The sequence below is a fragment of the Lathamus discolor genome, chromosome 3, assembly GCF_037157495.1.
Source record: "Lathamus discolor isolate bLatDis1 chromosome 3, bLatDis1.hap1, whole genome shotgun sequence".
Classification (NCBI taxonomy): Eukaryota; Metazoa; Chordata; class Aves; order Psittaciformes; family Psittacidae; genus Lathamus; species Lathamus discolor.
This window is the reverse complement of record NC_088886.1, coordinates 100243090-100270147: the sequence shown is the minus strand read 5'-3', so window position 1 is coordinate 100270147 and position 27058 is coordinate 100243090. Positions and strand designations below refer to the sequence as shown.

At 37.9% G+C, this 27058-nt stretch overlaps 3 protein-coding genes across 11 annotated transcripts in view; 2 read left to right on the top strand and 1 right to left on the bottom strand.

The window, feature by feature from the left end:
- On the top strand, positions 1-14937 carry SHLD2 (shieldin complex subunit 2). Of its 4 annotated transcripts, none has more exons than XM_065670795.1 (8): positions 1-1830; positions 2826-2933; positions 3173-3367; positions 5239-5373; positions 8041-8247; positions 9263-9497; positions 13025-13140; positions 13777-14937. In XM_065670795.1, the coding sequence occupies exons 1-8, from the start codon at positions 321-323 to the stop codon at positions 13947-13949; spliced, it is 2679 nt and encodes an 892-aa protein (XP_065526867.1). In that variant the 5' UTR covers positions 1-320; the 3' UTR covers positions 13950-14937. The 4 variants fall into 4 exon arrangements, with proteins under 4 accessions (XP_065526867.1, XP_065526869.1, XP_065526870.1 ...); XM_065670797.1 differs by having other exon boundaries at positions 13025-13136; positions 13777-13889; XM_065670798.1 differs by lacking the exon at positions 13777-14937 and adding an exon at positions 12717-12760 and having other exon boundaries at positions 13025-13114.
- Positions 14834-26875, bottom strand: SYT15 (synaptotagmin 15). Of its 3 annotated transcripts, none has more exons than XM_065670807.1 (9): positions 26517-26875; positions 25969-26095; positions 23142-23334; positions 22338-22480; positions 21450-21748; positions 20241-20411; positions 19606-19726; positions 18066-18245; positions 14834-16788 (listed from the first exon to the last, which is right to left on the bottom strand). In XM_065670807.1, exons 2-9 carry the CDS (start codon positions 25973-25975, stop codon positions 16652-16654), a joined length of 1251 nt encoding a protein of 416 aa, XP_065526879.1. In that variant the 5' UTR covers positions 25976-26095; positions 26517-26875; the 3' UTR covers positions 14834-16651. The 3 variants fall into 3 exon arrangements, with proteins under 3 accessions (XP_065526879.1, XP_065526880.1, XP_065526881.1); XM_065670808.1 differs by having other exon boundaries at positions 26649-26875; XM_065670809.1 differs by lacking the exon at positions 26517-26875 and adding an exon at positions 26413-26467.
- Positions 19159-27058, top strand: part of GPRIN2 (G protein regulated inducer of neurite outgrowth 2) — a 37149-nt gene continuing 29249 nt past the window's right edge. The window contains exons 1-4 of one of the 4 annotated variants that reach the window (XR_010610761.1): positions 19159-20510; positions 22447-22529; positions 22704-23260; positions 23498-24052. The gene's annotated coding sequence lies outside the window, so the exon portion shown is untranslated. Of the gene's footprint in view, positions 20511-21158; positions 22530-22703; positions 23261-23497; positions 24053-27058 lie in introns of those variants that run through there. The other 3 variants (XM_065670800.1, XM_065670799.1, XM_065670801.1) reach the window with 3 other exon arrangements.

The following is a 27058-nucleotide window of genomic DNA, read 5'->3' as shown; positions in this document are numbered from 1 at the left end:
GAATTTTACTATAGTTCTGCGTCTGCTATATTTTCAAGTATCAGAGTCAGAAATTAAGCCCTACTGTAAATGTATATTTTTATGCAAGTTTGACTCAACAAATAGCTTCCTTTTTTTCTCTTACGTTCATTTTATAGGCTTTAAGTAGTAGTGTTCTTACCAGGTAAATTTTGAAATGATCCCTTGAATGTTGGGTATTTTTTAATTGTTAAGAAAAGCCAAATCTGATTTTTTGCATTTACTAATGTTTAGCGTTGTGCCTATTGCATTGCCCTGGGTACAGGACATTGTTTAAAGTCAGAATTACACAGCGATCAAAAATGTCAAAAAGACCTCAAATTCATATTTTTGTGGGAGCACCCAGTATTCCAAGCCCACCAGAAGTGTCAGAACAAAGCAGATCAGCACCTGCTGCTGAAAAATGGAGAGAACTCCATTATTTGTGTGATACACATGGTCTTTTTTCTGAAAAAGTCAAAGGTGACAACTGCTTAGTTCTTCAGGCAGAAAAAGCAGTTCCTCCAAACCATGACAGCTCTCAGCAATCTGAACAGGGGAGAGTAATGGTAGCAAAAGAGTATTTGATATCTCTTGAACCTGTGGCAGTAACCTGTACCAGCACACCTAAAAGGATCGAAAGTTGCATTTATTCTGATTGTCAGATATCTGCAGGTAGATGCACAGATGCAAATGCAAATAAGGCTGCAGATCCACACCTTCCACAAAAATTTGCAGAATCAGCTAGACAAGATAAGATATCACATGGCTGTTGTTCACACCTCACTGAAAGAAAAGGTGGTCATTTAGAAGTTAACAACTCTGACATTTCTGATTTGGTTGCCAGTACTAAGCAGATCAGCATACATCTAAGGTCTGTGGGACAACGTGTTCAGTCAGATTGTAGAAATGATTACCATGAACATCTAAGTCAATATTTGGATATGTTTTTCCCTGGAAATCAAGAGTCAAAGCCAAAAGGAGAACCAAGTGATTGTCCAGACTTTGCAGTGTCAACAGATACTGAGTTTCGTAGTATAATGACTTCAAGTCAGATGGCTGTTTTTGCACAAGCTCGGAATGAGATGCAGAAGCGAGTTGTAAAACTACTGGAAATGGAAGCAGGCAAAAAAATGGACAAAAGGCAGTATCATCACTTCAAACTTGATTCTGATGTTGGAACATGTTTCAGTGTAGCTGAAAATGAATATAAGGAGGTGTGTACAGGTTTCCCTGAACTTTTAATTTCTGAGGGTGATGGAAAAAATACTTGCTTGGAAGCTGCAAAACCAGAAGGAAATGCTCAGGAAAATATAGAGGAGCTTCACAAACTTGATGTTCCTGTTGAACAACTTGTAAATGAAATCCATATTGAGCCATTGAGCTCAGGGATATTGTGCTCTCAAGTGGACAGTTCTCATCAGAGTTCTTCTAAAAGAGCCCACAAGTGTGAAGATTCCTTTCATAATTTTCACTCAGCGTTTGAAAGACACCTGAAATCTAAGAGAGCAAAGCTTAATTCTTGTCCAGCTGGTCCTGGGATAAGTGTGGATCAAGAGAGGATGACAGAGTTCAAGAAACTTCAAAAGAAATTAACAGCCCTTAAGAATTGCTGCAGCAGAAATCAAAAGTACAATGTTTTGGTCACAATTGTACATCCTTGTCATATCAAAGAAATACAGGTGAAGACTAGACCAAAATCTTCATGTAAAGTTCCTGTAGCAACAGTTGTAGTTATTGACCAGTCAGAAATTGAGAGAAAAGTGGTGCTGTGGCGTGGTGCTGCATTTTGGTCACTCACTGTGTTTCCTGGGGATATTGTGTTGCTTACAGGTGAGAATTGTTATTTGCATTTTTTAATATGTGGATCTTTAGAATGTCTGTTTAGAGCAATATGTAACAATGGCTAAGCATTTGTAGGTCTCTTTCTTGCATTACTTACATCATTCAACAGCACTTTGAATTATCACTCATCCTTCCAGTGAAACATCAACCGTCCCACAGAAGTTTGTCCCTCGCTTATGTATAGTCTTTGGTCTGAGAAATATAAAATGCTGTTGTCTGCTAATAATGAAGATTCCTCCTGTTAAGTCCTTTGTACTATTTAACCCAACAGATGCAAAGTTCACTTTAAGAGAACACATCTTGCGTAAGACAGCACAGTACTATAGAATGATATTGTACCTAATTTAGGGCTGGAGTTGGCCAGAACTTGATACCAGTCTGGCTATTTAGGTTTTGCAAAATGCAAAATACCCAAACACAAAACCCCACAAGCCAAACCAAACAAAAAATACCACCCCCCCAACAAACAAAAACACCCCCTGTGCCCCACTGCAATATAAAATTGTTCGAATACTTTTACAGTTTAAGATGCCTATTGCTCCTTGTTAAGAGTTCTTTAAGTGCTTATAGGCAGGTACAAAGGTAGATAAAGAGATTGAAGATAAATTGGGATTTTTCTTTTCTGCTTAGACATTCTTACCTCTAAATACATCAGAAGTGTTTCTGGGTAATCCTACTACTTTATTACTCATTCTGAAACATAGAGCAATAGTAAGTTACCCAATACAGTCACCTACTTGACCTGCTATGAGGGTATTGAATATTTTATATGAATTGAAGAATTGCATCAAAATACTGAGAACATTTATTACCTCATTGTAAATGGTGTTGGTAGATAAAAAAAATATCACTTTGTTTCCACGTGCCCTCTTTTGAACTGTCTTTCACACCTGCATGTATGACAGTTCTGTAGTCAAGAAAAGTATGTAACATACTTCAATATTATTGGTACATGAGTTGATAAGGTTGCTTTTTTCTTGCAGATATAGTAATGTATGAGAATCTTTGGTGTGGAGAAATCATGCTGCAATCTACATTTACCAGTCAGTTACTGAATCTGGGGAACTGCTCAGCCCTCAATCCAGAAGAATGTAAGATTATATTGCATACGTTTCCCTGAAAATCACAGTAAAATAGCTGTACTATACAGTTAGTTTATATATTATATTTTATATATAGTACTCCTTTTTGTCAGCAATGCCTCATGCACAGGATAATATGCACAGATTACATTTTGTATTTCTAAGCTTAAAAAAAAAAAAGTGTTCCTCTAACTTTGGGTTTGGTTTGTTGTTTGGTTTGGTTTTTGGGTTTGGTTTTTTTTCCTCAGTTTATCCCATAGTCGATTGTGATGTTCTCCTTGGCTTACTGGCATACATAGCATCAGAATTTCCACACTTCAAAGACATTCCACGAAGACCAGTCCAGAGGCTGGATAGTATTCAGTATATGCAGCTGGACCAGCTCCAGCCAAATACAGTGGTTCACTCGATCTTGAGAATTATCAACATTGCCGTATTAACAGGTAAGTTCATCCAGTGGACTTCAGCTTCTGAAACTTCAACAGTAGGTAAAACTTAATCAGAGTCGCCTTGCAAAATTACTGTTTATTTCCCTTTCAGTACACCAGTATTTGACGTGGGAGTCACAAAGTGAAACCTTTGTAATGATCCACTCAGGGGGGCATAGCAGTTAGAGAAATAGAGCTAGGGAGAGGAAGGGAATAATGGCTGTAGTCAGTTGCTGAAGTGAGTTTAATGCATACTAGTACTGTTGACCACTGCTTGAGAAATGGGGCTAGCTTATGAAATGCCATTTGGGACAGTCGAAGCTGACCTGCCGGCTTCCATGTAAACATTCTGTCATTAAAAGAACATTTGATGGCACTTAGAAAGTATGTGTTTTTCAGAATTAAATAAATTCTTTATTATTTTAATGTTTTTAGGATGTCCTTGCCTTTCTTATTTTATAATGAAACTCTGATCTTTTATAATGTTTTATTCAGAATATCTGTTTCTTTTTTTTCCTATTTGGAATAGGTTTATTAAAGCTAAGCATTCCTGATTTCTTAAATACGTCCAATATTTCTTTAATACTCCATACTGTGTGCCCTTCTTGTACAAGTTCTTTTGATTTTCAAAGCTAGAAAATGCGCAGTGTGACACTAAGATGTCCTACTGTGATACTCCTATTTCTTCTGCATAGGCACAACAGAGAACTAGTTCGTTAACATAGTTTGGTTTGGAAATATGTTTCCTATATGTTTTTATTGTAAAGGCTCCTCTCCCCCAAAGAATCATGGCCAACAGTCCATATACTGATTTTATTATATGTTTTTTTTGGTTTATCCTTCTGTCACACATTCCTTTTTTTTCTAATAGTGAATGCAGTTATTTCAGGATTCCTCTTGCTGAAGAATGTTAAAATTGATAATTTGTTTCCATTCATAATCAGGTCCTACAGCTGCTTCCTAGCATCTTCTCCACCTTCTGAAATGAGCAAAGCCAAATTACCTTGGGCCATTCTCAGTATTTCATGCGGTGTCCTGCCATGTTTTTTAACAGTTAAAGACCACTGCTCCCACGTGGAAAAGGAGTCTTCCTGTCTTTTCCCTGCATAACTGTTTTGATCATCTTTTCTTTACAGTACCACTGTTGCATAATAAATTTTGCACATAAATTTGATCATACTGCGCTACCGTCATGCGTGACCCACGCTATCAGTGTCATGTTTATTCATTATAAATGGAGAATTCTGAAAATATAAATCTTCATATTATTGTACATAACACCAGAACTGTTAGATACTTAAAGCAAGAGTTATTGTTCAAAAATTTACTTGTTTATGAAAATACTGTAGTTTTAGTGTGCAGCTGAAACGTTCAGGCAGTATCCTGTGTAAGAATGCTATAGAGATCTTAATTGTTTCAATCTGTGTACTGCTACTAATCCTCTTGGTCTGCTTCTAGGTGTATTTGTCTTTTATGTGAAAATTCTAGAGAAATGTTTTAGTGTATTCCACAGAAGTTCCAGGAACTTTAACTTCCAATTATGACAGTCTCTTGCTGGGAGATTGAGTATTTCTTTCCACTTATACTGGTGAGGATGAGTGGGAGCTGAAAGATGCTCACATACCTGCTGTTTCAAAGGGAGGTGTCCAGTTGCTGAGTATTTAGATGGATAAAGGATAAACTTCATGCATTCCTTCAAACTAGATTAATCTTACTGAAGAAATCTGATTGCTTTCGTTCTGGCCTGAAGAAATTTTGGGTGTATTTTTTTCCCTTGTACTACAAAATGAGATGGCAGCATGAATTTATCTTAATAGAGGTGTGTGGATTTTCTGGTTTTTATAAGATTTTTACTGTAGAAGTCATATAATTTCAAACTTTTTCAGAATCAGTGTATAGCTACAGAGGAGGCAACCAAAGAAAAATTATTCTAACAGTAGAACAGAACAGAGATCAACACTGTAGGATGGTGCTGTGGGGAGCAGGGGCTGCATGGTGCCCTCAACTTCAAAGGAAAAAAGGTAAAGTCCTTGTAGCTATAGGTAGCTGTAAAAGGATTTTTGTGATGCTGTTAATATCTTCAAAATGTGCAACATTCTTCCATGCAAGCTTTAAATACTCTCTTTGGAAGGACCACATAGTTGATACAGATTGTAACATGTTTGCTCAGAAGCAGTGCTATCAGCAACAGCAATGCACTCTCTTCAGAAGACTGAGAAAGCATGAGTGTTTAAAACTTCAATCTAGGTATAAGATGCCTAATTATTTAACTATAAAAAAACTTTGAATGTTAACTGTATTACCAGTTCTGCTGAGTCTTCCTTATTGTTGTCTGGTTTAGCATGAATTGCTGGTTTTTCTACTTCTGATTTTAATTTGCTGTCTTCAATTTCACTACAGTGTCAGGCTTTATATCCTAATGGTCTTGCTGTCAAGTCTAGCTGTAACAGACTAAAAGCATCTCTTGCAAGAATTACATAGCCTGTGTTTTAGCAGTGACTATTGCTGAATTTTGTTTTATTCCTGGCTTTGTTCTTTTAAAATACGTGAACCTACGTTTTTGTCAAATTGATAACTAAAGAGTTTGTATTTCTGATCAGTGGATACACTTAAGAAGTAAATGCTTTATTAGTTGAAGTGCTGAATGTGCCTGCCTAAAAAGCCAGTTTTTGTATAGTGCAAAATAAAACCCAGAAAGGTTAAACGATCTCATAGTGAATCTTTTCCTATTAAATGTAGGCAGTCTGAATACTACCAGTTCCACTTAGATTTATAAGTAATCATTTAACTGCAAGACCTGCCTCTTAAGCTACTTGAAGAAGATGGTCCAATTTAAGCATTAACCGATTGACTTTAATACAGAATACCTACATGGACCTTATTTTTGTGCATACTTCAGCATGAGCAGATGTATACTGTTTGTTAGATGCTTAGAAATCTTAGAGAATGCTAGAATATTAGACTTCTCAAGATACAGAATTTAAAAAATTTTTCTAGCTGCAAAAAGAAGATACCAAAGGTAATTTCTCAGACAACATTCTCTAATGCTTAAAGCAAGAAAGTATAAGACATAAAGCTCTGTAGTAATAAGTGTATTTGATGCAAAGCTTGTGTCCTGTTCTCCAACTAGTGTACTGTGTATCTAGGAGGTAGCATTTTAATGATTAAAGGATTATCTGAAATTCAAGGTGAGTGATTTCTCAGCTGTTCAAATTCTTAATCACAGACAAACCATGAACAGCACAGCTGTGTTGTGTGTTTACTGGTTATGTATGTGTGTACTGACTTTGAACTTTTGAACTATCCGCACACTTAAAGTGCATAAGACTATGCAGTTCTAGAGCATCTAAAAATTGTTCCTGATAACTTATGTTTATTTTTTCATCTCTTGCTAAAAATCAGTCCAATCTTCCAGTATACAGTCATCAGACATTCAGTTCATGTTTTACACTTACCTGGATTAGATTACCAAAAAAGGAAAGATTTATTTCATATCACACATTTCTCTAAACTTGATTACTTACAGTTTACTCATGTTTTGTGATCAGTTTTCTAAGCAACAGAGGAATATCAAAGACCTGAATAACACGCTAAATTTGGGTCTCAGCCAAATCTTGTACCCCATTTAGACTGTTCTCTACTTCCAGGTACCCCCTGTTGCCAAGTGCCTGTTTGTTTCCTCCTGTTTAGGTTTTGCTTCTTGTTGATGTAGTGTTACTGCCTGAACCTTGCTTTGGACCAGAGCAGACTCCGTTTTGGGAGGCTGCAAGATCTTTAGTCAAATACGAGATGAATGAAGCTGGTCAGAGGAGAAGCTATTTTGGAGTATTTTACTGTAAATCTGTGTTTGGCAGCAGATTTTTCAGGAGATTGCACTTCTAGCAAGTTACCACCAAAAATCAGACTAATCAAAAATATGAAAATACTAATATATGCTAATAAAATACTTATAGACACTTCAATACGTTAAACAAAAGGTAATGAATCTGTTTTTTTTCTGACTGTACTTCCAAAACCAATTATTTTGGCTGCAGTTTTCACCTTGAGCAAACATGGGAAAAAATAGCAGCCTAAATAGTTATCAGATTTGATTAGTAGGTGAATACTTGATTCTTACAACAAAGCAAAGGACAGCCTAAAATATATTGCTTTTCTGTGATCTCAATTTTTAAGCAGTTTAGAGTTGATTGGAAGATGGAAAATTAATTATTTTACATCAGAGCATTATGGAGATAGAAGATTAAAAAACAAGGACATATTAAAGATGGAAGTTGATTAGTAACATAAAGATGGCTTCTTCTAACCATTGACAACTTTTCCTTATTAGAGCTGACAAGAAATTTTGTAACTGATTTCTTTTCCAAAAAGTTGAGTTGTCTTGAAAGCTGGATTCAGTCCAGGTGAAATAAAAGCATTGTTCTGTTATGGGAGGACTCATGTAAAGTTTATAGGGAAAGGAAAAGCCCTACATGTCATCAGGCTTCAAATGAATTTGGCAGAGCTGACCATATGAGAATGTCTTGCTGATTTGTTTCTCAGTCTTATAAGTAACCTTGGCTTTCTGAGAATTAAGTAAGGTATAAAAAGTGAACTCTTCTGGGGCTTATTTGGGTTTTTGTTTGTTTGGTTGGTTGGTTGGTTTTGGTTTGTTGGTTTTGTGGTTGCTTATTCTTTCTTTTTTTCTGTAGATCACATATGGGACTTTAAATACCTTCTGGTGCAACATAGTTCTGTCTCAGGTGATTTTGAACTGCACACAACTCCGTGGTCATCGTGTGAGTGCTTGTTTGATGATGACAAAAGGGCAATTGAATTTAAAGAAAAGTTTCAGAAAAGCAAAACATCCCTCATGCAGGTGACAAAGCTCTCGGCACATTTGGAGGAAAAGTGCTCAGGTAAAGCTGTTATCCATAGCTCTGTAATGTCTGTTGTGCAGTGCATAACTAATTGCAGAATCATAGAATTATTGGGGATGGAAAGGACCTTAAGATCATCTAGTTCTAACCCCCTGCCATGGGCAGGGGCGCCTCACACTAGGCCGTGTCACTCAAGGCTCAGTCCAAGCTGGCCTTGAACACTGCCAGGGATGCAACAATTACCACTTCTTTGGGCAATGTGTTCCAGCCCCTCACCACCCTCACAGGAAAGAACTTCTTCCTTGTGTCTAACCTGAACCTGTATTAAGTTTGAACCGGTTACTCCTTGTCCAATAGTTGTTCTGTTGATCAGGTTAAATACTGCTTTTTTTTTTTTTTGTTTGGTGTTTCCGTTTGTTTGTTTTTAAAGTTAGCACACTTCTATGAGTCTGAATTTATTCTGGAGGCTGCTGGTGCTCGGTACCCAGCCAGACTGTGACTGCAGCCTCATTCAGTGAGCCCAGAGGCAAAATAGGTGTGGTATGTGGCACCATACAAAGATAGCTTTGGAGCACGGAAAGAAATGCTGCCTTTTGTTGTTCATGCTAACCAGTCTAGCAATGATGTGATTAATAACTGAAAGTTTGTCAAATAGTGTTTCTCCAAAACTGGAATTCTCTAAAGTGAGAGTAAAATAGCTATTGCTATTGAAAACATATTACAAAAGAACACATTTTACAAAACCAGTGAAGTAGAAGATTGCCAAGGTTAGTATTAAACATTAAGAAGTAACTAAATGGAGTTGGTATTGCAACGTTTAACTCTAGTTTATTATGTCTGATTAGTGCAAAGCTAAATTGTTAAAGCTGTGATTTTCAGTGTCTCTGAATTAATGTGGAAGAAAAGCAGTTGGAAATTATTTGCCCAATTGTAATACCTTGATCTTTTGTTCAGGCTTTTCTATAGTGGTATCTTATCAGCTGTAACCCTTGCTTTTGGTTTCAGTTATAAATAAAACTGAATGCAGATTTGATTGAAATCGTTGTTTTTGTAGGAGTGATTCAAGTGAAAGCCCGTATCTTAGAACTGAAGTTTACTGTTTCAACTGGTCAATACAAGCAGCTCATCTTTTGTGCTGACACTTCGCTGGAGTATGTTTTGGCTTCTCTGCCTATAATTACGTATTCAGGTTGTGCTAAATGTGGTTTGGAACTACAGGCAGATGAGAACATGATCTACAAGCAGTGTATCAGATGTTTGCCATACAACAAAGTAAAAATATTCTACAGGTAAACAAAATAATGTGCACTATTAGGGGAGTAAACTACAACTTATTCCATTTTAAGTTCCCTCATATAAAATTCTGTTTAAGGTATGCATGCTTAGCATTTCCTATTTTTCTAATGGATTTTCAGAGAGCTGTTCTTTAATATATTATATTGTATTCTATTATAAATAATATTCTGTGTTTAAATAACTTTTCTAAATTTCTTTGAATACGATGTCAGAGTGACAAGTTTTACCTTGTACTGAGTCAGTAAGCTAAGATGGAGTAGAAGCTTGAGGGCCAAAGAAAGATAACTTGAGAGTCTTGTTTCAGTCAAATTTTGAAATCACGTGAATGCACATCTATGTTTTTAAACTGATTAATCAGCCCTAGCCTTGCAGGAATAATACAAACATGTTTTCAAACATTCTCAGAGCAGAGATGGAAGTTATCAGCAGATGGCACTGTTTGACAGTATGCACATTTACTTAGACTAAATAAACAGATCCAGTTGATATAGGAACAACATTATTAACTGATTGTTTAATTCTTAAATTTATCTTTGGGCTTTTGAAATGTAGCAACTTGAACGTAGCAACGTGTCCCTTTAAAGATTGTTTTTAATTCCTCTATATAAGGAAGTAGTAAATTCAGTATGTTCTGTTTCTAGCAGTGCAGTAAGTACCAGCTCTCCTTCAGGGTAAAATCTATATATTGTTTTCCACTTAGTACGAGCAAATTTAATAATACTAAGCCCTGCAGAGTTCTTAAAAGAGTAATCTATAATTTGATTTGCTTATTTGTGATTCAGAAAATGTAATAACTTATAACACTTATTTTAAAAGTGTGAACATTTAACAAATAGGCACTGTGATAGGAAAATAGGTATTACAATAGGACCTTGGCATTTAGAAGACTTAGTCTTTATATCTCTGGTTTCTGTACTGTAGGTCAATGAAATCATCCCCTGTCGTCTTTTTCCTTTGAAATGTAAGAGCCCAGTTTTGCTAATCAGCTGTGACTGTAATAAAACTCATCTTTCCTTCAGATGCCAGAGACACAAGCTTTAGATAGATGCATGTGTATATGCTTACATAGCTTTCTTTTCTTTTTAAAGTTGGATACCTAGAATGTTGAACACGATACCAGTAGCAGTAATAATGAGTGAGAAGTTCCTAGACTTTACATGAGCGTTGTCATATAATGTGTGTAAATATTTCCTCCTCTTTTTTTTTTTTTTTTTTTTTTTTTTTGCTAGGACAGTATGAATATTAAGCTAGAAAAAATCATGAAAAGTAAGAAAAAAGAAATACTCTATTCCAGAGCTCACCTGTTAAATGTCAGATATCACAGATAGGCCCTTGTTTCTTACATCTGTTTTTGCCCGAACTTTGTTTCCTGGCATCTTTTCCCTGGAATTTGGTATGATGTTGGCATTCCATTCAGATAATTTTTTCAGTCCATTCCAATAAGTGTTTGTATTTTAAAAAGTTGAACATTTTCACAGTGGTAGTAATGAGATGAGAGATTCCTAGTGCTAAGCATGGATTGAGTCTAACCCTTCTCTACTAGTGGAAAAGCCCATTTCACTGGCATGCTTGACCAGCTTAGTATAAAGGTACTAAAGACTATTTACTTGGTAGCCTCTAAAGATTATTTATGCCTTTAGAGAAATTTAGCTATATACTTAAATATGTTTCTGACTGGTTTAAAATCATGTAAATTCACCGTGTTAAAACCAGTGTTTTTTAAGGAATAAAGTTAATCACAAAATGGCATTTTCTGTGCACTAGTGAAAGATAATTAGGTGTTAGGCTCTGTTTTTAAGACTCCATTGAAATTTCTTTCTCACCATGAGAGTTAATTCCTGTTGAAGTAAATAAGATTATCTGAAAGAAGACTTAAATGACCTGGAGAACAGAGTATGAACTGAGAAACAGGTAGTCAGAGTATAATAATCAGGAGTAAAGCAAAATTAATCTTTTCTACTGTAGCACTTGTTCTGTGACGCATCACGTTTGTAGACCACATTTGCCTATGGGTTTGAAAGCTTTAAATTTTGCAACATCTGTTAGTACCTTTCTCTGCAAACATGTTTAAGTTAATTTTACTGTTTTCTAAAATGTTAATGTTTAATATTTCTTGAAGTCAGTAGTTTTCATGTACATCAGCATAAATTGTCTAAACCAAAATACATTTCTTCAGAGACAAAATGGCAATTGCCCACACTTATTTGGGTAGTTACAAGTGTATAAGCATGTAAGTGTATTCTTAAGCTTTCTGTCATGAAAGGAGACAGCAGTCTTTAATAACTACAGTAATCTGGGCCTTGGTTTCTGTCTAGACCAACAGATTTGAAATAATCCCATACATAATCAGACATGGAGTTCTCTTACCTCTTTTAATCACTGAAATTATGAAATTTAGCAGTAGCTTTTAGATCAATGGATGGCAAGTCAAATGATTTGCCTACTGGGAAAGTGGTGTATTTGCAGTCATTTGCCTTCATGCCTTACAGGCATTTGTTAGTTCTGTTAGTTAGCATGATGCAGAATATACCTAAATTAGTCTGTTAATAACACTCTCTAGTCAGTGTACTGCAGTACTGACTGACTGCCCTATCTGACAGTGCGGATCTGCTAGTCTTTTGAAGTGACTGTCCTTCTTTCATTTCTACCACCTCTGCAGTGAGCACATTTTATATCCTCTTGGGAACATCTGCCTTTGAGAAGTTCTGCATTGAAGATGACTGTGCCTTATTTTATTCATTTATTTAACATACACTGTTTGTGTACTGTTCCTATGTTGCTATAACCAGGATTTCCATTATTTTGATATGTCCTGATGTTTAGTATTTTAGTTGCTTATGTGGGATGGTCCGGATAGAAGCATTGCATCCTCTTTTGGGCAGAGCAGCGCAGATTTGCTGAAGTGTGAGGGTTGTGATGGTGCAGATGTTATAGGTCAAATTCTAAATAGTCTCAGGGCAGTCAAAGAGCATATGTTGGGTAGAAGCTGCATCAGTTCTATAAAAGATTAGGCTTAGTAAAATTGCTCAAGTTTGAAAGCAAGCAGAAACTACCTGTTGAACATCGCTCTAGAGGACTGCTAAGGTATCATCATCCTGCAGAAGCACAGCAAAACCCAATAGAATAACTTATTTTATACTTTAATTATAAAGTTCAAAGCCATAAACGACATAGCACATATTTCATAACAATGCAGTTCTCTTGTCTTCCAGGAAAAGACCACTGCTAAAGCATTGTTTTCTGCAGTTGTCAGAAAGTAAGGCTTACTTTATAGATTTTTAAGTTATTTTAACATTGAATAGTAAGTTCAGTATGTGTATATCTATATCTGTATCTATCTGTATATATCAAACTCATTCCAGCTCTACAGATTTGACAGGCATGACTGTGTAGAGATTTTCTAGTTTTTCTAGTTCCTGATGTTAAGTTGGAGGGTAATATTACATTGTATCGCTTTCAGAAACTTTGCTTCAAAAAAAACATAGCAGCTAACTTTGAAGTCTTTTGTTTTCTGATTTAGACCTGCTTTGATGACAGTAGAAGATGGAGGATATGAAATTTATGTTCATGTGGTATCTGAGTTGATGGAAAAAATCTTCCTGAATATTCCTGCACACTGGCTGAAGAGATTAGTAGGTACTGTTTCATAAATTACTTGTGATAGAAACAGGGAGTAAAGTTCACAATGGAAGTAAAATTTTTAACTATTGACAATATAGAAGCGGGATGAGATTGTTCTGGATGATATTTGCTCATATTGTAGAAGACTTACAAAAAGAAACCCCAAAAAACCTCAGAATACTTCTGAGTTTGTCAGACAGCTACTGAAGTTAAGAGTTGAGGTATCAATGATGAGGTCAGATGGTATGAACATTTATTGTACTTTATAGAGCAAAGGTATTCGTTATATGCAAAATACGTGGATTCCTATATGTGGATTCCTTATATGCAAAATAGACTCTCTTAGCAGTTTCTAGAAATAGCTGACATGCTTTCATGATGTAAATCACTGAGCAATGTTTCAGACAAACTTCCCTTAATACATCCTGTTTGACTTGAGAGGTGTTTTACATGATTCACAGGTGTTAGTTTAATGAGAAACAATATTAGCACATTGGTTTTAAAATATTAATTAAAAACAAAAGCTAATTTTATATTTGAATATTGAGCTACATTTCCAGTAATTCAGTGTAGCTTTCATGGAAGTGGAACTTGACTGTTAAGTGCTATTGTGAAAATAAAGAGTAAATTGGATTTTTCTGTCTTTTGCAGTGCCTTCTTCAGATATAACCTATGGCACAATAATAGCAGATCTGTGCCATTTGCTGCTGGCAGATACGGAAGCATCCTATTTGTTGGAAATTAGGAGCCATTTTGTACTAGATGAAAACAGCTATCCTTTGCAAAAGGATTTCCATCTGCTAAATTTTCATCCTGATCTTTGAAACATTGACCTCTGCAGTAACAGAGATCATAGGAATACACAGATGGCAAACAGAAGAAAACTGAATTAACTGAAGGAAGCAAATATCTTTAAACATACAAGAAAGGATTTTGGGTTTAACCTGTAAAAAGAAAAAAGGACTGGTATGGAATATTTGCTAAATGTATATACTGCTGCTGTAATACTTAAAAATTGTCATAAAGTATATTTTTATAAGTATATTTTTATAAATATATTTTTATCTTAATAAACTCTTACTTAGTATCTGGTTTCCTTTCCTCTCCAGAAAAAATCACTAGTATTACTGAATTTTTCTCAGCTGTGGATGCCTTTCTCTAATCTGCCATAATACAGTAATAATTCGGTTTTAAGATTAGAAGCTCCTGTATTTGTCAATAGTAATGGGAAGTATTGAGGAATGTGTCACATTTTGTATGATCTTGTGTCTATTTCTTGGATGGGGGTATTTGTGCTATATATCTGGGTAAAAATTTAAAATATTTTAGAGGAAAAGAAGTACTGTTAGGCACTGAGAGGCCTGGTATCATTTTTCATCCTTCATCTCAATATAACTCTCAAGCACAAGATAAGGGGGGTGATCTCTAAAACACAGTAGGTAAAAAAAGTTGCTTTGTTATGTGACAATATCACTGTAACCCCTTATTTAGTAACATTTCTTGCTTTACTGGAGTAACTCTTGTGTTCAGGAAAAGTCAAAAAGGACCTTTCTCATTTACTTCACTTTGGATGACCTCAAGCAAAGTCAAGCACATTAGTAAGTGCATTTAAATATGTTTCTTAATGATTTTAGCTGGAATTATTGAATGCACAAGCTGGAAGTTTTGGTACTTTAATATATAAGAAGCTCGAAGAAAAGAGACCACATTAGTGTAATGCACTGTTTTATTACTCAGACTGCAGTGTACATAGAAATGTGACTTCCCACTTTAGAGGTATTGACATTAATAAACACTGTACAATTACACACATCCTCCTGCATAAGCTAGTAAACCTGTCTGAAAGATTTTGAACAGTGTACTTTTAAGATCTTCAATGTTTATTGGTATGATTTAAATAATAGGATATAATGTATTTGGTAAATATGCTTTATCATAGTAATGGCGTTATCACAGAGTTTATATGTAGTTTTCATTCCCAGATCGAACATGTGGGTGGGGTTGAGCCTATTAGATGGGGTTTCAGTGGGTTTGTGGGAGGAAAATTAGAAAATGGCACATTGGGACTGGGGCTGCTGGCATTACTCATTTGAAAGACACGTATGACAGTTAAGCATTCTGCAAAATTCAGTTAAATGTAGTGAGTCTAGGCTCGTCTTACTCAGTGGTGCAGTTAGCCAGACAGACTGTGGGTCCATTTCAAATAAGGGATCAGGTGAAACTGAGTCTGTTATCTTACTATTCCTCTCAAATGTATTCTTATTCATATTTCCTTTAGATAATAATATAAAAATGGAAAGTGTTCTCATCTCCCCAGAAAAGCCTCATGTTTTTTTAATATCTTGAATTACTATTGTATCCTGTTTAAAAGCAAGTTGGCTTTATTTCAGCTGCAGAGATTATCGTCCTTGGAACATAACTGTACAAGATGCTTTGCTGCAGTAGTCTTGTCTCATTTATGACCGCATGGCGTGAAAGGTACAGAGTTCAGGTCCCCAGAGAATACTCAAGAATAGAAGAATGTCTTACTTCATTAAAATAATTGCTCTGAATTATTTTGCAGGACACTAATATAGTTAACAAAGAAAACTCTACCACTAAGGCAGACATATGTCCTGGGGGCTTAAGCTAATCGGGTTTTCAGTGTAAGAGTGATCATACTAAGTCAAACCCAAGGGTCTTGTAATCAGTGCTGTCTCCAGTAGAGATGTGTTTAGGGAGAAATACATAAGGTCAGGTCAGGTCCCTTGTGCTGCTTTCTTAGGGTGCTCCTATACTCCTCCAAGCCTCCAGTTATTTGTGACTTCAGAACTTCTTTCATGCTTCTCCCTTAGAGTCAACACGAAGTGTCATACACTGGGGTCAGCTGAAAACATGAAAACTGAATTACTGCAAAAAATATGCTCTGCTGGGGAATGTGAACAGGTGCATCTAAGTTTTTGATCAAGAAACACTCAGTGCTTTCCACCACTCATTCAAAAGATTCAAAGATATGTTTTAAATATAATACTGCTATTTTAAATAAATTGGACACGTAGTAGTCAGTCAGCATCTTTTGGGCTTTGTCTGTTCTGGCATGTTTACTGGGCTTCCATCCCTTTTGGTGAAGCTACTCTGTCCATGGTGATGCAATGCAGTGAACAGTTAGGCCTGCTATCATCATTAAAAATTCTTAGGTCATTCTTAGGTCTGTGCACATGATGGATGATGGCCATGGAACTCATGACCAGGAATTAGAATGTATTAGTCAAAATAACTAATACAGTGAGATCATGTTTGTCTGGTTTGTTTGGTACATATTAATTAAATTGGAAATATATTTTGGAGAGAGCAAAGATAAGAATTCCAGCCTACTAGGGACCAAGTCTTCTATTTGCATTTGGGCAAGGAAAGAATTTACTTATTTTATTCTTGTCTACTTCAGAGTGTAAAATGGTCTAAGATTTTTGCACCCTTTAGATTATGAAAGATATTGGTGAGAGCTTTTCCATTTTGAGGCTAGTTGGGGGTTTTATTATCCATGCTGTTATGTGCTGTGGCGAAGAGCATGCCATCGCTTAACCAGCTCCTTGGGCTTGCTGATCATTTCATTCCAGTGTTCTAGTTCTTTGCCACGGGTGTACATGAAAGGCCCAACTACTACATGTCCTAGTAGATGTGTTTCTGGGAAAAAAAGAAAGCAGTTTGTGATTAACACCTGTAGTTGCTTCAAAATCCTTACCTAAATTAGAAAATTAACTTGTATTTCTCTAATGCATGTTCTGAAAGTTTTTTTTAACCCAAAATTTTCGTCAAGGAATTAACTCTAGATTTCAAGTTACGTAGTTTTTACATGCGAAGATTCAGCATTAAAAGGTACTGCAGTAAGTGAGTAGTCAGTCAATTCAGGCCTACCCTATTGTGTGCACTCTAAACTAGAATCCGTTTAAAGCACACAGATCTGTATCTGCCCAGCCCCTCTACCTCAGGTGTACCGTGGAAGTGTTTGTTTTGGACATCAGCAACCTTAGCAGGATTCATATGATATTCTAGCTGAGAAAAAAATAGGTTTAGAGGGACATCTGTGAGTTGCAGTATGTGGGTTGCCACTGCCCACCCTCTGCCAATGAGCAGATTGTTAGTTTGCGCCTGAACTTGTCAGCTGTGGAGGGAGAAAAATAATTAAAACCTGCCTTTACATGAACTTGAGAATGTTTCTGAAGTGTTAGTCTGTCTGCACGTGAAAATGGTGAAAGACCAGTTCTTGTCAGTCCTCAAAGCCAAAGAACCTGCCCAAAAATTCACCTAAAGGAATTTTTTAAGAAGTATACGAATCCAAATGAGGGTATTAATGCTTCACTATTAAGATCATATCTGTACTGCAGGGAAGATGTTTTCTTGTGAACAGTGGAAATAGGAAATTCTGATTCACTTCTCTAAGCAGAACTTCTTAATGCATTCTCTGACATAGTAAGAGGCGACTTCAAGCATCTGTTTTTCTTTCAGGGCACAGGGATGCTTGTAATCTCTCTTCGTTCTTACTGCAGTGACTGCTGTGATAATTAAAATTCCTACTCTTTCAGATTTGGTTAGGAACAGTGAATAGCCTCAAAATTTTGAAGGTTGGGAAATACACATAAAGAGAAGGTAATTACAAAAGCTTGTTTCCATAGGATACCAGAATGAAACAAAAGTACAGCACCTTCTACTGATAGTGACTAGCCTACAGTTATTTTATTCCTGTCTTCATTAAATTTATCTTTGGCCTCTGAAAGAGACACGTACACTTACTGCAAATAATAAGTTTTGTTCTGCTCTTTAAAGAAATATCCTGTGAAATACCCCAAACCTTTTGTATGTGTTATGATTATTGCTGAAAAGGAATTCCTCCCAGGTTTAAGTATCTCTGCAGTATTTAAGAGGTTTATGATATCTTAACTGTAATAATTTATATTGCTTACTTTCACCCTTGATACTCTGGAGCACAGATAGATTTAGGCTTGCTGTATCCAGCTCTGTCAGATCTGCCTTGAAACTGAAGGTTTCATTATACACTGGATTGGGAGATCCCAGAACAGCGGCTGTCTTTTTACTTTTGATGAATTTATTATGGTTCATTAGCGAGACTTTGACATGCACACCTTGGAGAAAAAGATATTCAAGAGGAACACAGATCAGAGGCAGCTGGGAGAAGGCTTAAGAAATTTCTTGCTTTCAGGTGTTAAGTATAAAATTAGATCATGACTGATTTGTGAAACATATATGGCAGCACGGCAATGCAGAACATTAAGCAGGGAGTACGCAAAGTACCTAGGGGCCAGTTTTGCGGTGTATTTTCCAATTTAAGGGCCGTTAAAAAGAGCAGTCTTGTTTTTACCCTGCATCCTTGATCTTATATTCCTAGTCCTTCCCTTCACCTGATGGAGACTTTTCTGAAGGCTTAGTTTGGTCAGTAATTAATTTTGTATATTTGATCACATGATTGTTTGATCCATACAGGGAGGCTGTGAGGGAGGAGCCACATCATAGTGCTGCAGACTGTGTTTGGACTGGATAAATTTCAGGGGAGTAGTCTCCTGGTCAAAGAAGAAACCTTAGACAAAAGGTTTTACTAATGACTTCTAGCCCTGTGGTAAGGGGTTTGGTAGAAAACTTGAGGAAGAGATCAATGATCTCTGCTCTTTCTTCTAGGAAATACTACGAAAATTGGTATGTGAGTGTGGGAACAAGAACAACAAAAATTGCTTTGCTTCCTGAAGGGGACCTGCATTGCATTGTGGTCTTGTTCAATAGGTCTGGCAATGAGATCTAAAGCAGCCTGAAATCTTCTTTTCTTCTCTGCCCTTTCACAAAATTTAGTGACAAGCATATAGAAAATTAATCTTAATTGATTGCTAAAGCTTTGTTCTTTTCCAGTGAAGCAGTAAGAGATTCCATGCTGCTACTGTGTTTATTACTCTGTGGCCAGGGACAAGTGAGCATGGTGTAGCAGGAAAATGCCCACTGCAGTAAGGGAGAAAAATTGTGAGTCCATGCTATGGTCCTTTGGACAATGGCCAAGCTGTCCTAAAATGGATATTTATTTTTTTCCCTAGTTCAGTTCTACCCAGGACAGCTGTTCAGTATAAGTGGTTGTCCTGCAGCTGTTACCTCTGGGCTTTTGCCTTGAAGCAACTCAGTTAAAGTCAGCGTCCCCTGAAATGCTACCTTCTCTGTAGTAGGGTAGTTGCTCACTGTATTAAAGCAGGAGAAAAAAAATGCTTCTGATGACATGAGACAAACCACTTATTATGAAACAAAATCAAAACGTAGCAGAACCAAGCTATCAAAATGTAATTACCCCAGTAATAAAGCATGGGTTGTTTCCACACAAATTAAGTCACCCATATGTTTATTTTTTCTTTTCAGAGTCACTCAGTGCAAGCCTGCGTGGACAGATGAGGAAGGAGCAAATTAAAACAGGAATTTTGGAGCTGATAGCAGAGAGGAAATCGCACTTACTGATAGCATGGCTCTCTTCCTGGAGCTTTAATCCCCTTGCCCTCAGAACCACTACAGTGAGACGGCCTAGGTAGTCATTGTAGCTGAGGGAGAACTGGATATCACCATACTCTGAAGGAGGCTTTGGGAGCAGAACAACACTTGTCAAATATATCTCAAACTTTCTCTTCACACAGATGAATGGGGAAGGGGGGAAGTTGTCCTTTGTACTAGCGGTTTCTGCCAAACTAAGGGCTCATTTCACGTGAGTAATAAATTGTAATGGCTTTATTCTGTTGTGACATTGGACAGAACCACTTAATCAGCTTTCTGGAACCTCTAAACTACTATCTCTTCCAGGTAATGCCTGTTTCTGTGCATTTGCTGCCTTTTTTCTGCTCTCACAAATTCAGAACAGAAGCAAATAACAAGTGTGTTCTTAACTATTTCCTAGCTTGTGTGACTGTTTATGGGCAGTTGGATAATTCCTATGCAACAGCTATGTATCTGCAGGTTGGAATCTTGATTCCAAATGTTTATCAAATACTTCTGCATTTGATGTAGATATATGTTGTATAAACTACTTCAGCTGTACCTCTCTAGTACTTGTAAGATGGCAGAAGTTCCACAGCGCCAACCAGCCTGCTACCACATACCTCCAAGTTTTCTTTCTCCAGATCTCTCCATATGATTAGCTTGTTGTCACTGGTTAATATTTCATTTTTCAGTGGGAAGATAACTTGGCCTAGGAGATGATGTTTCTTGTGTTTATCGACATGATAAACCAAAAACTTCAGAGTCCGTTGGAACAACATTTTACTGGAAACCTGTATGGGAAAAGGAAGAACATATCAACAGTTATAAAGCATCTGACACTTTAACGCTAGCATGACTTCAGAGGAATAATTTTTCAAAGTGAGTTAAAGGTAGGTGGAGATTTCCTTTGATTATTTGAAGTCAACTTTCTTAATTTCCCTAAAGTTTTAGCTATGCTAAGTCTAAGGATACAAGCTAACGTAGAATGAGTTATCATGAAAAATGTGCAATTAACTGGTGGTTTTCTAACTCATAGAGATCTAGTATTATACAATGCATTCGCTTCCAAATGCAAATGTCTAGAAATCTGTAAACACTCATTTTTCAGTTGGTCTGAAACACAAACTGTTCTTGTTTTAAAGTTTTTGTCTTGTGACACCTGCTGTGAAAGCCTCTTAGCTTAGGGAGCCACGCTCCTAGCTTTATAGCACTACACAAATGGCATACCAGATAGCTCATGAGTTCTAGTTTCTAGCCTACTTCTACAGCAAAGAAACTAAAAGCCATGAAAGCATTAGTTCAGTATTGGTAGGTTCTGGACTTAGAATCATAAGAATCATAGAATAGTTAGGGTTGGAAAGAACCTCAAGATCATCTAGTTCCAACCCCCCTGCCATAGACAGGGACACCTCACACTAAACCATCCCACTCAAGGCTTCATCCAGCCTGGCCTTGAACACTGCCAGGGATGGAGCACTCACAACCTCCCTGGGCAACCGATTCCAGTGCCTCACCACCCTAACAGGAAAAACTTTTAGACTTTTAGAGCTGCTCAGCTGAACTACTTGGATGTAGTTCAGACTGGAGTTTTCATCATTCCCAGAGCAAGTTCTGGAATCCTCAACTTTGGTGCAAACAAGCAAGATCTTTGCTGGAGCCGCAGGCTTCAGTAGCCCAGGATCTCCAGAAGCCCCAGTAATAACTCTTATCTCCAGTGGGAATGACTGGTATCTTGGTAGAAGTTTGTAGAAATTGAATTTTCACAAAACCTGTACTTTGACAAGTCAATATTTGCAAACAAAACTCTGCTTCATCAAAAGGAAAAGTACCTGAAAAACAAAGTTTTCATCAAACTGTGGGTTAAGGGTTTTGCGTTTCATTTTGGACTGCAAGTAGCTTCTTTCATCAGGCAGCAAGTAGATTTTCACAAACGGACTACAGGAATCAGCAGCAGGAGGCTGCAGTTTTCTGACTTTGATCAAGGAGACGAGGAGCCTTTCTGACTCTTGCTCATATTCTATGGAGAACCAGAGGCGGCCAATGTTGCCTTCAGGAAAATCTGTCTCACTTTTGTCTTCAGGAAATTTGTACAGCTCTGGGTTAATGGTCCCTACAACGTAAGCTCCAGCTTCAAGAAATAAAAACCAAGAACACTAAGATTAGTCTCAAGACCATAGTAGGCATTTTTATAGCCACTGCTGTATTTGGGGAATTAATCTCTATATTATTAATATGATTAATATAATCACATTAACCTCTATATTAACAATCAAATTTTCCATAAACCTGGTATTTTAATTCCTTTTCCCTCAAACTTGGAGGAGTAATTGTAGGATGTGACACATTTCTTTTTCCTATTCATGTGACTGTACCTTGATAGTTCTTTGCAGTCTGCAGCTGGTCACTACTGTTTCTGGGGACAACAGTCAGGCACTTTCTGAGTTACACTCATGTTATGCCTTTACAAAACACAGGAGAGATTGCTTTATCTGCCATATGCACAAGGTCCCACAGCACGTGGCTGTGGGATGTAGCCAGAATGGCTATACTCTTGGCCCAATTTCTACATGTATAAAAAAAAAATGTATGCATACAGTATTTAGGGCTTGTACTGTCTAATGGTGTCTGGTATGCACCCAGTAAGCATGTTTCACAATGGTAAAGTTACTCTTTAAAAGAGTACCACTAAAAAGAGTCCTGGTTTTGCAATGCCATACCCAAAGAATGAAATGATGACCGGGGCCCAGACTGAGGAATCATGTAGGGGTCGCTGTCTTCCTGAACATGTTCTTCGTTCATCAGATTAATCCAGTCTTGCTCATGCAGTGTTGGTGGAATGATAAATGGAACACTTCTGGATCTGCTCAAGACAACAACAGCTACTGACTTCTGCTTGGAAACCAAACTTGGTAACAAAAATAAGTTTACTGTTCTTATTTCATAATCTTGTAAGAGTTATATGGAGGTGCACAGGTAGAAAAGATACTGTTTTGCAAATAATTTTATTTGTATAATGCCTAAAGCTCCAGCCAATCTTAATTCTTCAGACAGATGCCTCACTTTTTCCTTTAATTCTTCTTTAGAATTGATCTTTCAAAGGAGAGGAGGAAATAACTGCAGCTGCCTGTTTTAGAGCCCCAAAGCTCTGCACTAACTTTGTAGGAGAGTCTCCTTTCTGAACCAAAGTCCTATTGTTTAGCTCTCAGATGCTTCATTATGAGACCAGCAGAAAAGACTGGAACATAGGATGAATCTGTCTAGGTAACAGATAAAGCTATCCATGCACCGATTACACTTTAATCTGTTATCTCTTACATAAATTAGAAATAATAATTGCATTCGTAGATAAAGAAAGTACTGTTCTCCTGCAGGAACAAAACAGAACATGACTGTTTTTATACAATTTAGGAGGTCTCATTTACTTATGAACATTAATATATTTAGATGACCCCCTCATTTGAGATTTTACAAGTTTAAATAAACTACCATTAGTGTATGCTTTAAAAAACAAAAATATATACCTTGTGCTTTTTAGCTGAATTTCAGACTGATCCTGAAAAACAGCATTTGCATTTGTCGTTTTGGAAGCACCGGTGAGCTTTTCATAAGAATGGAACCAGCAAAATTTCTTCCAGAGCAGGTATGCAGTTATTCCAATGAGAACAAATAAAAGGATCCCTCCTATTATACCTCCAGCAACAGCAACTGCTTGTTCTGTTCAAACATAGGAGTATATAAAGCATAGGAGGATCAAAGTTATGTATGTTTTGGGGATAGACAGGAATATTAAAACTGAAATATTTATTTGATTTAAATTCCAAAATGATTTTTAAGTGAAACATTCTGTTCATGTGCACATATTCGTCTTTGGTTATAGCATGATGCAACGCTTGAAGATGTATGACATCAACAGAGATAAGAAACTGTTCAGATATGCAGGCAATGGCTGCAGTGTAGAAGGCTATAGATGGGGGGGGGGACACAACACGAGACCAAACCCAAAGAGCTGTTAAGGCTCTTATTTTATGTTAGCATAAGCATTTACCTTATCATGGCAGAAGCGCTAGAGCTTTTATAACAGAAGAAAAAGAAAACACAGAAGTACCTAATACAAAAGGTACCATTATTTTTGTTGGTTTGTTCTTCCAACTATTAATCTGTGTTGAATTGAAACTAGATCCTGGCACAAGGAACAAAGCAAAGCTCTGTGTTTTTTTTAAAGGATGCATGTGTTTCCTGATCTGTAACATCAAACTTAAGTATCCATTAAACACTGTTTCCTGAATCTTGATTATTTCAGATAAAACCATATCTTGTATAATTTGGGGTTTGGGATTTTTTTCACACTAATAAAACTTAATAAATGTATTTAATATGAATATGAGGAATGCTGTTGTGAAAATTTCTCCCTAAACCAAGGGTAAATGATTGATAGTGGGTTCAGTTTCTTATTTTCTCATGTTTGCTGAGTATGCTAGCGTAAAAGTCTGGAAAAGCCGCTTCTGCACTGTACTTTATATCTTGCCTGGCTTGGCCTACCACTAAACTAGTACTGGTGCATAGAGATATGATTAGGTCTCAGCTGAGAACTGGCCTTACCAGAATATCCATCTGTCTGAGCCCAAACTGCAGAGCTACTACTCACTGCAGCCATGTGAGGCAGTTTACCATCAGCTGGGTTCTTATGTACTGCCATTTCTCAGGATCTCCCCTGAAACTGAAGCAGCAAAGTGACCTGCTGTTCTCTCACAATTGCTACTGACTTTTTTTCTTCTCTGCTTTTAGGCAGAGGTAACTGTGGTTATATTATTTTCTCCTTTTTATCTGTCTCTGCTCGGTAGATACCTTGCAGTTAGGCACTTCTATATAATGGTATAAGTAAAATCAATACAAGCACAAAGTAATCAGTCAACACTAGTAATAGTCTTGATTAAGAATTCAAAAGTAATTTTCTACAGTTTAGCTTATTGATTAAAGCTATAAATATATAGGAAGTGAGTTGCAAATATGTGTATTACTGATCTTTTTCACGTTTGCCATGTTCGTATAAGCGATATGAAATGTTCGTCAGCTACAGAACACTTCTGTAAATACCTTGTTCTAGAAAATTAACCTGGCCGTAGTGCCTCAAAGGCCTTTATGTGATCCTATCTCATTTTCCCGCATTTGGTACAGTCATAGGAGCCAACTTACTTTTCGCAGCTCTGCTCCAGGTGTGTTGCCTTTGCTCTCTGCAGGAACAGGCTGGCTGCTTCCCCATGAGTCATATAATCACTCATGTCTCCCACCACTGTGGAGCAACCACCCTGCTCATGGCTGTACCTGAGCAACAGGAATTTTGCTGTCCTTGCAACTGGCAAGTAGGCTGAATAGGTTTCAGCATGTAGTCAGGCTATTGGTACAACAGTATCAGTACAAGACTTGTTCTGAGGAACATGAAACAAGTACCTATTTGGTATGGGTTGATATTAATACAAAGAAAAGTCTGTACTATTACTGGTCATTTAGTTTTCTTTTATAAGAACGCACAGTATGAGGAAATGCATTAACAGATGCAGTCCTGAGCATGGAAAATGTGTGTTTGTTCCTCTTAGTCTTACTTAATTTCTTACTATTTAGGGCATGCTTGAGTGTGTCTTCAGTCAGATTGCCATTTTATTACAGCTTAGAAGGCCAGATGCAGAAAAAATGCTTTAGTTTAATGCCTGTGAACATAATAGAAATTAATGGTTCACTTCATGCAGGTGCACTATCAACAATACAAATGTTTGTATGGCTGGTGGTTTTACTGTCTGACATAAGTATCTTTAAAGTTAACATTTCAAGCAAGCTCAACAGCCTATTTAACTTGTCCTTTCCATTCCAAAGTCTTTAATGCTCTCAGCAGCAAGCCTGTGCTTCCCTCCCCCCCAACAAGTTTGTCTCCATTTCCCATTGAGGACAGTAAGCTGAGGTGCACTGTAATGCAATAAACAGTACAACAGCTGTGCATTGATTTTTGGAGTAAGAGAATGAGTTTCCAATCTCATGATTAAATGAGTTTAATGTATTGAATTTGTCCACTGGAAATTGTTAGCTATTTATGACCCACCTACTGCCATTGGCTGAAATTCTATTTATTTATTTTTACACAGTGGTATATGCAAGGTAAAGTTTTACTCATTTCAGCAAAGCTACCTATGATTTCATGAGATAAGGAAAATTTGGCACACTTCTAGTTCATCTTACCTGATCAGATAAGCAGCAGAACCAGTAGCTTAGGGCATGATGTAGTACTAGTCACAAAATCAACCACTGAAATAAGTTGAGTCTGCAGGGAGAAAAATATGTATCTTTTTAAATAAGTACCTGTCATTGTGAGGAATTGATGTATTGTATTGTTCTGTGATCCAGGATCATGGCAGCTGGAGATGGATGAGACGTGTTGGATCGCTTAATCTCCAGGTGTCCTCTGTTAATAGGTACCACGTTTATCCTAGCACAGAGAAATACCGACGGTCATTATCTTTGGTGTTGGGTACCTCTTTGCTTAATGTCCAATGATACGCTTTTAATAAGCTTTTCTTAAACTTTGCAGCATGCCTTTGGGAGTTGTGACCAGCCACTTATCCGTCAAGAGCTTTAATCCACATGTACTCGGATTTACTGGCAGTTACAGTATACGTACAGTAAAACCCAAATTATCTGGGGTGGGGTTAAGCTCTTGGCAGTTGCTGTGCCTGTCTCGCAGAGCCGGCTTGTCCTCCGACATCACAGTGCTCCGGGCATGGAGTGCAGACCGGCGGTGCGTACCCGAGCCGCAGGTTGCAGGCTGCCTTTCCTCCCCCGGCTCCCTCAGAAAGTCGAGCGGCGCGACCGCCCGTGGAGCTCAGAGGCGGTTTGAGTCCTTCCCTTACCCTGACTTCGCCGAAGGCGCTGGGCTCCGGGGAGCCGGTTGCTTGTTGCGTGAGGAGGGCAAGGGCCCGCGGGGCCAGGGGTGCGGGGGACCCCACTCCCCTCCCTGCGGCCGCGCCCCCAGGGGCACTCACCCGGCACGGGTGCTCTGGCCTCTGCGGTCACGGCCTCGGTGGCCGGCGGCAGCTCCCCGCTCCCTTGCCGGGCTGGGGCTGCCGGCAGCCCCGCGGGTGGCCGCCCGGCCCCTCCCCGGCCCGGCCCTCCGGCACCCGGGCTGCGCACGGCGGGGCTGGAAGCACGAGTTCGAGCAGAGGCGTCTCTGGTTCCGGCCAGAAGAAAGGGCGAGGGGCACGTTCGGAAGAAGCTCTTTGTGCAGGGCCAGCCGGCACTGGCGGGCTGGGGATCGGGGACAAGGCACTGCGGGCTTCAGACGGCTCGTCAGCCGGCCTGCCTGGGAGCGAGGTGTGCAAATAGGCAGAGAAGTAGCCGCTGTGCCGAGTAAATCTTCTGTCAGCCCTAAAATGTCCTGTGCAACATATAGGAC

Excerpts from the sequence above, each read along its gene's own strand:
- SYT15 (XM_065670807.1), bottom strand. Across the intron at positions 22,481-23,141 it reads ATTCAGCTAAAAAGCACAAG|ATCCAGAAGTGTTCCATTTA; the intron begins GTATATATTTTT and ends TGTCTTGAGCAG. Across the intron at positions 18,246-19,605 it reads GGAAGAGAGCCATGCTATCA|GTGTGCATGTCAAAGTCTCG; the intron begins GTAAGTGCGATT and ends TTTTTCTCCAAG.
- SHLD2 (XM_065670795.1), top strand. The coding sequence starts at position 321 with ATGTCAAAAAGACCTCAAATTCATATTTTTGTGGGAGCACCCAGTATT. Across the intron at positions 8,248-9,262 it reads TTTGGAGGAAAAGTGCTCAG|GAGTGATTCAAGTGAAAGCC; the intron begins GTAAAGCTGTTA and ends TTGTTTTTGTAG. Across the intron at positions 9,498-13,024 it reads AAAGTAAAAATATTCTACAG|ACCTGCTTTGATGACAGTAG; the intron begins GTAAACAAAATA and ends TTTCTGATTTAG.